General features: G+C 40.3%; 1 protein-coding gene and 1 pseudogene across 1 annotated transcript in view; one reads left to right on the top strand and one right to left on the bottom strand.

The window, feature by feature from the left end:
• Positions 1-671, bottom strand: part of LOC144239179 (microtubule-associated protein RP/EB family member 1 pseudogene) — a 139,916-nt pseudogene extending 139,245 nt beyond the window's left edge.
• Positions 672-1,718: 1,047 nt separating this feature from the next.
• The window catches only part of KCND2 (potassium voltage-gated channel subfamily D member 2), a 494,824-nt gene continuing 484,746 nt past the window's right edge, over positions 1,719-11,796 (top strand). Inside the window, exon 1 of the mRNA XM_077773338.1 lies at positions 1,719-2,979. Coding sequence (XP_077629464.1) covers positions 1,865-2,979 — 1,115 coding nt within the window. The 5' untranslated portion in view covers positions 1,719-1,864. The remainder of the gene's footprint in view (positions 2,980-11,796) is intronic.

Below are 11,796 nucleotides of genomic sequence, written 5' to 3'. Positions count from 1 at the left end.
TGGGGGGGCGGGGGACACGAAAAACAAAAACGGTTGGCCGCAACAATTTCCTAGTCTCTCACCCCATCACTTAGCCATCACATGGACACCTTTAGCTGCTTTAACCATTTTAGAGATGCGCAGAGATGCGCAGAGAGGAGAGGGACGCACACTCACAGATACTCACGCTCCTTGACGCTGACATTTAGAAAAGGATTCTAAATCCTTACTGTCATTCTCAAAGGACAGGAAAAGGAGTTGTGGCAAGACCCAGACCGTGGAGACTGTCTGACTTTTCAGCAAGTTGGGCAGATGACATATTAGCTCCTGCAACGTTCACATCTGGTTTTAACAAATAAAAAGAGAAAGAGAAAGAGGGAAAAACACTTAAAAATTCCGCCGCGGGGCTCTGCAGGTCTTGCTACCCAGTAGCCCCCAGAAGACAACCAATTCCTGCGCGTTCCGCTCCGCTCACCCTCCATCCCACCTTCTCTCTCTTTTTTTTTTTTTTTTTTCCATTTTTTCCCACGCTCGCCGTGAACCGAGTCCCAGGGAGGCAGCAGCCAGGCACCGGCCCCCTTCCTCCTCTTCTCCACCAAACCACCGCAGCCGAGCGCGTGAAGGTTCTCTTTGTTCATCCGGGCTGCTCTCCTCCCCGTCAGATCCACCTGGATGCGCTCCCTCGGTGACATTCTGCGCCGGGGCTGGTGGGTGGNGGGCCCGCGGCGGCGCAGTAAGTTGCCAGGAGCCAGTCCCCTCCGTTCTCGCCTCTCCGGCACCTTTTGAACTTGTTGCTGCTGCTCGGCTCGCCTGCGCCTGGCTTTGGGAAGGTGAAGAGGAGGAGGGAAGCGCAGAGGGTTGGGGGAAGGGGAAGAAGAGCTCGCTGGAGCTTTATGTATGCCCTCTGGGCGCCTCGGATTCGGCGGCTCGGGAGCCGCTTCCTCTGCTTTTCCCTTTCCGGGTGCACGGCGAGCAGAAAGTCTCTATGCAACTCAGCCCCGGCGCGCACTTTGCCAGGTATGTACCGCGAGCGCGGCGCGTTCTGCGCGGAGGCGGCGGCGGCTGCGGCCGCGGCGGCGGGGGCGGCTGCCAGCTCCCGGCTTCTGTAACTGTCACGCTGCACCTGGGCTGAACTTGAAAAGAGAGTGAAGGGGCCCTTGGGCGGACGCTTTCGGCACCTACGGGGGGTGCTTGTAGACGTGGGGGAGGAGGATCTGTATTCACGCCCCCCCCCCACCACCACCGTGCCCACCACACAGCACCTCCATCTCTGCAAACACGGCCCGAGGAGTGGAGGCGGCGATGGGGCAGCGGCTGTGACCGCATCTAGGAAGCTACGACAACAGGTCGCCTTTCTGAGACTCCTTTGGCGGGAAGGGCCACTTGGAAAGAGAAGGCTTGAAAGAGCTAAAAGGCAAGGTGGAAGGGTCCCCTAATTCATCAAAAGAATACCCCTGGGTGACTGCCCTTCGTTTTCTCCATCCTGCACGACGCCTACTGACCCTACATTATCCAGACTGTGTCAGGGGACAAATCAAAGCACCTGTTTGAAGAAATCCCCGCATGTAAAGTCACCTGTGCACTTACTTGTGCCGGGAGTGGCCTGGTCCGGCTGCTGGAAGAGCTTTGCTTAGGCTCTGCTGGCTGTGATCCTTAGGACGGTGTGTATATTCACGGACTTGTTTCCTACTACACATTCCTGTGTTGGAGGGAAACTTACCTCCCCGAGAACCGTGACTTCACCACGAGCCCTGCCTTGGAGTAGGACTGGTACCTCCAGACCCCCTTTCTCAGTACTGTGTTTGACGGCAGAAGGGAGGGAGTGTGGCTACTCCGACCCACTGTAGACGCCCGATCGCCCTCCTTGCCTCCGCTTCAAGGAACCATGGCGGCGGGTGTAGCCGCGTGGCTGCCCTTCGCCCGGGCCGCAGCCATTGGGTGGATGCCTGTGGCCTCGGGGCCCATGCCGGCTCCCCCAAGGCAAGAGAGAAAAAGGACTCAGGATGCTCTGATTGTGCTCAACGTGAGCGGCACGCGTTTCCAGACGTGGCAGGACACCCTGGAACGCTATCCAGACACTCTGCTGGGCAGTTCGGAGAGGGACTTTTTCTACCACCCGGAAACGCAGCAGTATTTTTTTGACCGTGACCCAGACATCTTCCGCCATATTTTGAATTTTTACCGCACTGGGAAGCTGCACTATCCCCGCCACGAGTGCATCTCCGCTTACGACGAGGAGCTGGCCTTCTTTGGCCTCATCCCAGAGATTATCGGGGACTGTTGTTACGAGGAGTACAAGGACCGCAGGCGGGAGAACGCGGAGCGTCTACAGGACGACGCCGATACCGACAACGCGGGAGAGAGCGCGCTGCCCACCATGACTGCGCGGCAGAGGGTCTGGCGGGCGTTTGAGAACCCCCACACCAGCACCATGGCCCTGGTGTTCTACTACGTGACGGGCTTCTTCATTGCCGTCTCAGTCATTGCTAATGTGGTAGAAACCGTGCCGTGCGGGTCTAGCCCGGGTCACATTAAGGAACTGCCTTGTGGGGAGCGGTATGCAGTGGCCTTCTTTTGCTTGGACACAGCCTGCGTCATGATCTTCACCGTTGAGTACTTGCTTCGCCTGGCCGCAGCACCCAGTCGGTACCGTTTCGTGCGTAGCGTCATGAGCATCATCGACGTGGTGGCCATCCTGCCTTATTACATTGGGCTGGTGATGACAGACAATGAGGATGTCAGCGGAGCCTTTGTCACGCTGCGAGTCTTCAGGGTCTTCCGGATCTTTAAGTTTTCCCGCCACTCTCAAGGCCTGCGCATCCTGGGGTACACGCTGAAGAGCTGCGCCTCAGAATTGGGCTTCTTGCTCTTCTCGCTCACCATGGCTATCATCATTTTTGCCACAGTCATGTTCTACGCAGAGAAGGGGTCTTCGGCCAGCAAGTTCACCAGCATCCCTGCTGCCTTCTGGTATACCATCGTCACCATGACAACTCTAGGGTAGGTGCCCTCGAGGGAAATGGGTGGAGATTGGATATAGGTGAAGTGATTGTGGACCCAATAACTTTATACCGTGCAGAGGAAATGTTTTTTTTTTTTTTCTCTCTTTTCTGAATGGGTTTGGGAAAGCATTACCTACTTGGTTTTGAGTACTCTTTAGCCACGAAATGGGTATGATATGGGTTGAAGTTATTTAAGGATTTGGTGGCACATGTTGAGATTGGATACCTGAAAGTGATATTTACACAAAGAAATTTTAGAATTCCTGAATATAAGGAAGGATAATATATATCAATACATAAAGATATGACCATGAAAAAAATGGTACCCAAATAAAGATGTGAATATGCATGATATATGTTGAAATGCCTAGAGAGAGTTCCAGTGTATTCAAATGAAAAGTTTTCATGTATATTTGAAGTATTATTTTCACATAAATAGATACTTGTGGCATGCTTTTTCCTTCTAAGAACCATAATTCTTATTTTGCAACATTATAAAACACAGATTATAGATATCATTTTCCAAGGAATTTGTAATATATATGTACATATTCATATATATGCATTTTCATTTTGGATGATAGGGTATGCAGTTTTAGAATATCAAGGCTGAAACTGATCAACTCTATAAAATGAAGTAGAATGATATTTGCAACATATTTAAGACTATAAATTCATTGTTTAAAAAAAAANACAGATCCCATAAGGCAATGGGCCTATGACCATTAAATACACTTTGAAGGTAGAGCAGTAGTATCTGGGGAGATTGATGGTCACCAGGGGCCGATTGTATTATAGAATTCTGTGCGTTTTAATATCCTTCTAGAATCCTCCCCTATATTCCTTATTTGGGGGTAATGGTGTTTTGCAACTCAATAGACACAGTCCAAATTAGTGGTTTTTTAAAAATAAATATGAAGCTAGAATTAAGATTTTTTTAAGACGGTAGAAAAAAGGAAAAGTATGGAATAATTAATGTTAATCAAACTGCAGAAAAGTAGCAGAATTTATATATAATAGGATCTAATAAAATAAAATTGTTAGAGTCTTTTACTTTTATGAGTTCTTAGGTAAGCCAAGTAGTGATGTTAGTGCCCTTTCTTCAGCTTTCTGCTGCTTTTCTTGCATGGTTAATCAGTTCAGTAAGGCTTTGATAATGGCTCTAGGAAAAAAGTTATTCCCAAGGCTGCTTTTTTTAAGTTTTGTGTCTGGCTAATCTAATTGTCTTCTTTAAATGACCATGTGGTTAAAGTCAACTTAATTGTATTAGCCATATTGTGTTGAGCAGAAAGTCTCAGGTTGTCATACGGCCAACTAGTGGAATATTTTATATGTGAACAATTTTTGTGTGAATTTAATTAAGAGTTTATAANTTTTTTTTTTTTTTTTTTTATATTTTTTACTACTGGTGCAGTAAAAACACAAATCAGTGAAAATCCATACCCTACTGCTTCCATGTCCTTTTTATCGTGGTGGTAATTTTGTGACAAATTTTGAAGGTGATACAGAATACCTGCGCAGCGTAGGTGCTTATTTCTTATCAAAGAGAATTATATATATGTGGATGATTTTGGGAGTTATTGCCTTTTTGTCATTTGAAATCTTTGTTAAAGACAATTAGAGAGTGCAAATCACTATCAGGACTTCAAATCAGAAATGCATATGAATAAAAAGAATTCTGTTTTAAGAGGAAATAAAGAAACATTAAAAGGAAATCTATCTATCTAAGGAAATCTCTATCTATTTAAATTTGGTGTCTATGGTAGTGTTTTTCATGAAGTATCAGTGAATCATTTTAATATCATATACTGTCTATATGATTGAATATCGCTATTATTATAATGAATATTGATGAGATGCTAATTTCATCCAGCTAGAAGTTCTATTCTAGACATGAGAAGTTATTATTATTTTTTTTTCTTTTTTTTTTTTTTTTGGATTTTCTTTTTTTTTTTCATTTTTTTTTAATAGTTTATTGTCAAATTAGTTTCCACATAACACTCAGTGCTCATCCCCACAAGTGTCCTCCTCCATGCCCATCCCCCCCTCCCCCCACATCCATCAGTCCTCAGTTTTTGTCAGCATTCAAGAGTGTCTCATGGTTTTCCTCTCTCCCTTTCCCCCACCATTTCCGCCCTTCTCCCCCTTGTTCCTCCGTCAAGTTCCTCCTAATCCTCCTATACGTGCAAACATATGATATTTGTCCTTCTCTGCCTAGAAGTTATTATTATTTTAAAATTTGTTTCCTGAAATGACTTTTTTCTTTTGAACTTTATTTTTATTTTCAGGAAAAAAGAAGTGGAAGTGTTAACCATTAATGACATTTTCTTTATTATATAAATAAAATACTTATAAGCATCTTTTTGAAATTTAAGAAACTGAATCATAATGCCCAAGTCAAATCCATGATATGGATTTAGTTCATGTGTTCTGTATGTAAGTAGATTAGAACAACTAAGTACACTTTTTCAAAACTTCGAAGCAAAATGGAAGTTACTTTTATTATTTAAGTTTCACTGAAGTTGAAAATTTTTATTTTGAAGAAGTTAGCTAGTTAATGATCCTGATGGACTATAACAGTCATACTTTTAAGATGTAGAAATGTCGATGCAATTAAAATATAATCCATGTATTGAAAAATATATGTGAACATTTAAGAAAGTATATGCTTTATAATATAGCAAAGCTTCTTTTAGAAAGATGTCTTCAGTTTCTAATCAAAACATATTTATAATGTGTTTTATTTTCCTGGAGAAACAGAATTTTTTTTAAAGCCTGCCATTTTGGTGTCTTTGGCTGCATTGTTACTCAGCAGCTTTATTTGAGAACAGAAAATATTCAGTAAAAGCCACTGGCTGAATTTATTTTTTCCCTGTAGTTTTATACGTAATGGCTGAAGTGTCAGGTGTAAACTTTCTGGAAAATCTGCAGTAATTTAATATCAAGGTCTGTCTGATAGATGACCAATAATTTCTCCTTACATTTTCTGAACTCTTTTTACTTGGCTGTTATTTTTAATGGAGCTAATGTTCATCAATTAATGATAATAGAAGTGAAAATGGAATCCTAAAGAGTGGTTATCAAAAATCTAGCTCATTTAAACATCATCTACATGAGAAAAAAGGCAAGAGCTTTGTAATTCAGGACTGGCAGAATTATCTACCTCTCAGGTCCTTTTAAATAAATGCACATGGGTTTTGGGCTGAAGAAATGAGCAAGTCTGTCTTAGAACTGTTGTGTATTCGTCTAATCATTTTTGTGCTCCCTGAAATCTCAGAACTATCACTATTCTGTGACTTATATATATCAGCTCTCTTCTGTGCTTTTATATAATCAATTATTTAATATGCTGGTAAAATTAATGTTTTGAAGTATGGTTTTAAGCCTACCCATTTCCTATTAAAGTAAGAAACCTTAAAAGCACAATTTTAAAAAAATCAGTGAAAGAAAGAGTATCAGATAGAATTTTTAGAACAGCATTTAGATTGAGTGGCCATGTGAATCTGTTCTTTCACCTCATCTTTTCTGTCAGTGCATATTTACAACCTTCACTGGCCCTCAATACCCGTTTACTCCCCTACCTCCCTCCTTTCCGTAATGTAAACTCTAATTGCTGCCATAGACAGTCTTGGAAGGAAAAGAACCCGGACTGCCTCTTTTGTCCAAATGACCTTTGGCAGATGGCACCCAGTAGTTATGTTTCATCCAGGTACTCAAGTGGTGCCAAATTTAGGAAATTTCCAAATGTTTATCAATAATCAAAAAAGATTTTGTAAAAAAAAAATATTTAACAAGGTCCAGCGTCAGTTTACATTCATTGTACCTCACGTTCATGACTTGTGAGTTAGAAGTGGTACCAGATAGCGCATTAAAAAATTTTGAGGATTTTATATGCGAGGCAGCACATTACTAACCATTTATACCCTTGTTTTAAAAACAGATTGTGAGGTGCCTGGGTGGCTCAGTCGGTTAAGCGTCTGATTTGGTTTTAGCTCAGGTCATGATATCAGTGAGATCTAGCCCCGCATAGGGGTAGCCTGCTTGGGATTCTTTCTCTCCCTCTTTCTCTCTGCCCTTCCTCTGTGTGTGCACCTGTTCTTTAGCACGCGCGCGCTCTCTCTCTCTCTCTCTCAAATAACAATGAAATTTAATTTAAAAAAAAAGTAAAAAAAGAGATTGTATTACTCATGACATACAACTTTAGAACTTGAGAAATATAATTTCTGTGGTCCAGTTCTTCTTTAATTTTAAAACAAAGTTGCTTTTATCCAAATTCTCACGTGGGAAAGGAAGCTACTACATGGCATTCCTGTAAAGTTTTTGTTTAACATGCAACTTTATGATTTTATCTGCATAAATTATATTCCGATTTCTGAGCCAATCTAGGAAAACAAGAAGTGTGTCATCACAGACAAATATGTAGAATTACATTTATGCTCCCAGAAACCTTAGTGTAGTTGTCCATTCATAAGACTTTAAAAAAACTAGCACTATAGTATTTCAATTTTAATAGGTTTACTAAATTGCTGTTTTAAGAAACAAAGAAGCAAAATAGTTTTCATTGCAGTTTTTCTAACACTGTGTCAGATCAGTGTATCTTCTTTTGGATACATCTTTTTTTTTTTTTTTTTTGCCACTTTTGGAGTGGCATGATTGGAGAGGGATTGTATATAAAAATATGTCGCATATGTTATATTTTGTGTACATACAAATGTGCTATATATATCAAATACAATATATATTTAAAATGTTGCATTTTATATATCTTACAATATAAACATACACGTTACATAACACATGTATGTTGTTAAATATACATCATTAAAAAGAAGAATGAGCTTTTAAATATTTTCCTGCTAGCTATCACTATTCTGACTACATAGCTTTGGGGAATGTTGGGAGTTTATCTTGCAGAATCATTTAAGTAAATAGAAACTTTTTGTTTACGCAGTTATTGCTAAAAATGGGTAGAATTACTTTCCTCTGTGTCAGCCTCTGCCCAAAATATTGCTAGCATGTTAATCAAATACATCTTTCTGAGGTGAGAAGTACCAAGTATTTATCTTTCAAATGAAAGGGCTATGCTATGGAAACATCGATTTTTATTTTTGCATACTATGATATATATTTTTATTAAATTCTTTATAGAGTGGGTTAATTGTTGGGAGTTGAAAATGGACTTTTAAAGAAATGTAGACATGTGATATATATCCTTTTTTTAGCATTAAGGTAACCAAACCTTAACTGTCTTTATTTTGTTTTAGTCATCATTTAAATATAGACAGTATTTGACATGACATATAGATGTATCTTTTAAATGTGTGTATTTACCTAGCATTTTTCCCTTTTCTTTTTTACAAGTATTTACTTGGTTGCCAAACAAAGGTATGTCAGGAAGAGATAATATATGTTCTGTCAGCACAGCATATTAGAGTATGATTGGTTTCTAATTTTCAGTGAGTCTGTTATGATATGGATATTTTTTTTTCCTTTCAGGATTTCCCTCTAGACTACAGATCAGCTTGGTTTTATTTTATTTGTATAGTTACTTCATTTAATTCTGATGTCATGTATTTTGTATTTGTGTAAACTTTCCTCCCAATTATACTCATTTTTGAAAATGAATTAATGAACTTCAAATGTCTTATTACCTAATTTCTGAATTCACGGTGGAAAGGAACTTAGCTGTTATTCATTCACAGTCCATCATTTTCTACATGTAAAACTTTTTGTGGCTTACTCTTAGTTACACAATTAGCAGCAGCATTTTTTCACTTATTTTTTTTTCTGAAGACCATAAACCATTATCTAGGAATATGTAGTAATAGCTATCTAGAGATTACTGCTGATACTACAGAGTAAGAAAAGGAACAAACTTTCTCTTTATTTCAATAATATAATGCATTTCTCTCCTAGGTCTGCTCTCTGTGACTCACAGCACATTTCTCAGTGTCACTGCTAGCCCTGCATTTATTTACACAGTACCAGGGTTTTGCGTGGCAGTGCCCAGTTGACAACAAAACTGTGTGTTCTTACTTGGTGAACTCTTAGACCATTTGGAAGCAAACCATATGGAGGTTAAGTATTTTACCTGGCCTAATAAAGAAGAAAATAAATCAATTATTTGGCCTGAATTACCTAAAGAGAGTTGGCCTGAGAGTTGTTAAAAGTATACAATTTAACTTCTATTTCATTGAAAGAGCAGGAATGGTAAAGAATATTCACTGAAAAGGAAGTATTATTTATTTTTCAGAGCTATAATAATGATTTTACTTCCCTTCCACCCCCCGCTCAGTCTCTATATGTCTTGTACTCTTTTCTGATTTTATATATGTTTCTATACATATACGAGTGTGTGTGTGTGTGTGTGTGTGTGTGTGTAGCCATTTTTCTACCACTGGCTTCAGCAGCTAGATTTGACAATGTGGGATATGGTCTGGTATTGGGGGGAAAAAAAACCCAGCACTACAATACCGTGTCTACATGGCTGTGTACATTGATACTGCTCCTTGCTTCAGTGGATCCCATTGGAATTTTTGCCCGTTAATTTTCTTCTTTTAGAAACAGACTTTACAGTGATCTTCTCCATGAAACCTCGACCTCCCATGCCTACACCATCGATAGTTGTAATTACATTTGACATTAGTAATGTTAATTTATATATGTTATGGTTTTACTTCTTGCCTTCCTAACTAGATTGAAAGGCTTTTGAGGTATGGGTCCATACCTTTTGGGGACTTATTACCTACTAGTTCAGTGTCTAAATGTAGAAAAATCTATATTAAAGCTTTGCAAGATCATGGTGTGAGGTAATGCCTGCCCACCATGGAGAGCTCCTCAGCTGTGGAACAGTGTCATCCTGACATCAGCAATCATCAACTAATCTAGTCTTTCTCTTTGTTCAGTGTTAGGGGAAACTAGAATTTATTATCTGAAAATGTTGTCTTTGTACTGCAATCTACCCTTATTATTTATCTTTGGACTTGGGATGCCTATGAGACTCTTCCCCTCTTTGATCTGTAATGAATTTTCTTCAAAACTTAGAATTAATGGCTGTCGATGGCTATTTCCTTAATCAGTGTGCTTTCTGGTGAAGGCTGGTAAATTGCAGGTCCTCTGGGAAGCATATGGAGATATCTTACAATGCAAGTGAATCAGCACAGAAATGTATTGCCTTCTCTTTCACCCTTAGGTCCCCCCAGTAAACACGAGCAGGCCCTTTTTCTTTATCTAGGCCCAATCATTAATGTTTAAAATAGAACTGTTTAAAAATAGTGAGGGTTGTCTATAAATGACATATATGATAAATGTAGTCTATCAGAGAGAAGTTCCTATTTGAAGCGATTAAAAGGCAGGTACGTGAAATGTACATACATGTGTAGATCTACATTCTGGCATGGTGCGCTGCATTTTGCATTGGGAATTTTGACTTGTCTGTTATGTAAAGAAGACCTGAATTATAAAAAGTGTGGGGAGAATAGGCAGTGAATTATCAGATGTTAATAATGAGAAAAAAATAACATGGAAAGAGGAGGATGACAGTTGAAATAATGTCAAATAGGATGGGAAGGTTATGTTCTAAAAATGAAAGGTCTTATATTTTTGCTCTCATGTGGGCCCGATTCTTCCATCTTTCTCATTCCCTTTGCTTCTAAGAATAACAGTAATAGTGCTTTTGGAAACCCAGAGTTTTACCAGTAGCATATACTCTCAGGAAATCAAAATATGACTCATAGAGTTGGTTTCAATTTAACAGACTTTTGTTGAACACTTACTACCTGTCATTGGCCACAGCAGTAAACATAACTGCCAATTTCCTGACCTTAACAACCCTGTATTCTAGTGGTAAAGGCAGAAGGAAAACCACACCAAGTACTGGTGGGTGCTATAAACAAAATAAGCAGGGTTAAGAAGTGTATTGTTTTGGAAAAGGGACAAAGACCTTGTAATGGGAATATCTGAGCTCATGGCTAACTGAAAGGATGAAGTGAGTTCTGTGAATATCTGGATGAGAGCTTTAGGCAAAGGAGGAGGCTTGGTGTATTCCACCTGAGGCCACTGTAATTAAAACAAAGGGAGAGAGGGGCTTGGTAGCAAATGCTCTCTGAAAGGTAGTAGGGACAAGATAGCTTGGGATGAGGTAGTCCATAGTAAAGACATATGGATTTATTCAGGACATAATGGGATGCATTAGAGAATTACGAGCCTGGTAAGAATAGGGTATGATTTTTTTTTTATGTTTTATTAATTTCTAGGAGAGAGAGAGAGAGAGAGAGAGAGACAGTATGAGCAGGGGAGGGTCAGAGAGAGAGGGAGTCACAGACTGAAACAGGCTCCAGGCTCTGAGCTGGCAGTCAGCACAGAGCCCGACGTGGGGCTCGAACCCATGAACCCCGAGATCATGACCTAAGCGAAAGTCGGACGCTTTACTGACTAAGCCACCCAGGCGCCGAAGGGTATGATTTTTGTATTAAAATGAGCACAAGCTCCGAAATACTTAACATTGTTTTAAATGGTCATTTTTTTAAATTTTTTATTTATTTCTAGGAGAGAGAGAGAGACAGCGTGAGCAGGGGAGGGTCAGAGAGAGAGAGGGAGACACAGACTCTGAAATAGGTTCCAGGCTCTGAGCTGGTAGTCAGCACAGAGCCCGACACAGGGCTCGAACCCACGAACCGCGAGATCGTGACCCAAGCGAAAGTCGGACGCTTAACCGACTAAGCCACCCAGGCGCCCCTTAAATGGTCATTTTAACATTAATTTCTTTACATGTATAAATCCTTATCCTTCATTAGATTATTATACTTACTTTAAG

The sequence above is a fragment of the Crocuta crocuta genome, unplaced genomic scaffold, assembly GCF_008692635.1.
Source record: "Crocuta crocuta isolate KB4526 unplaced genomic scaffold, BGI_CrCroc_1.0 scaffold16, whole genome shotgun sequence".
NCBI lineage: Eukaryota > Metazoa > Chordata > Mammalia > Carnivora > Hyaenidae > Crocuta > Crocuta crocuta.
Note: the sequence above shows the minus strand (reverse complement) of the source record. Positions and strands in the feature narration are given on the sequence as shown.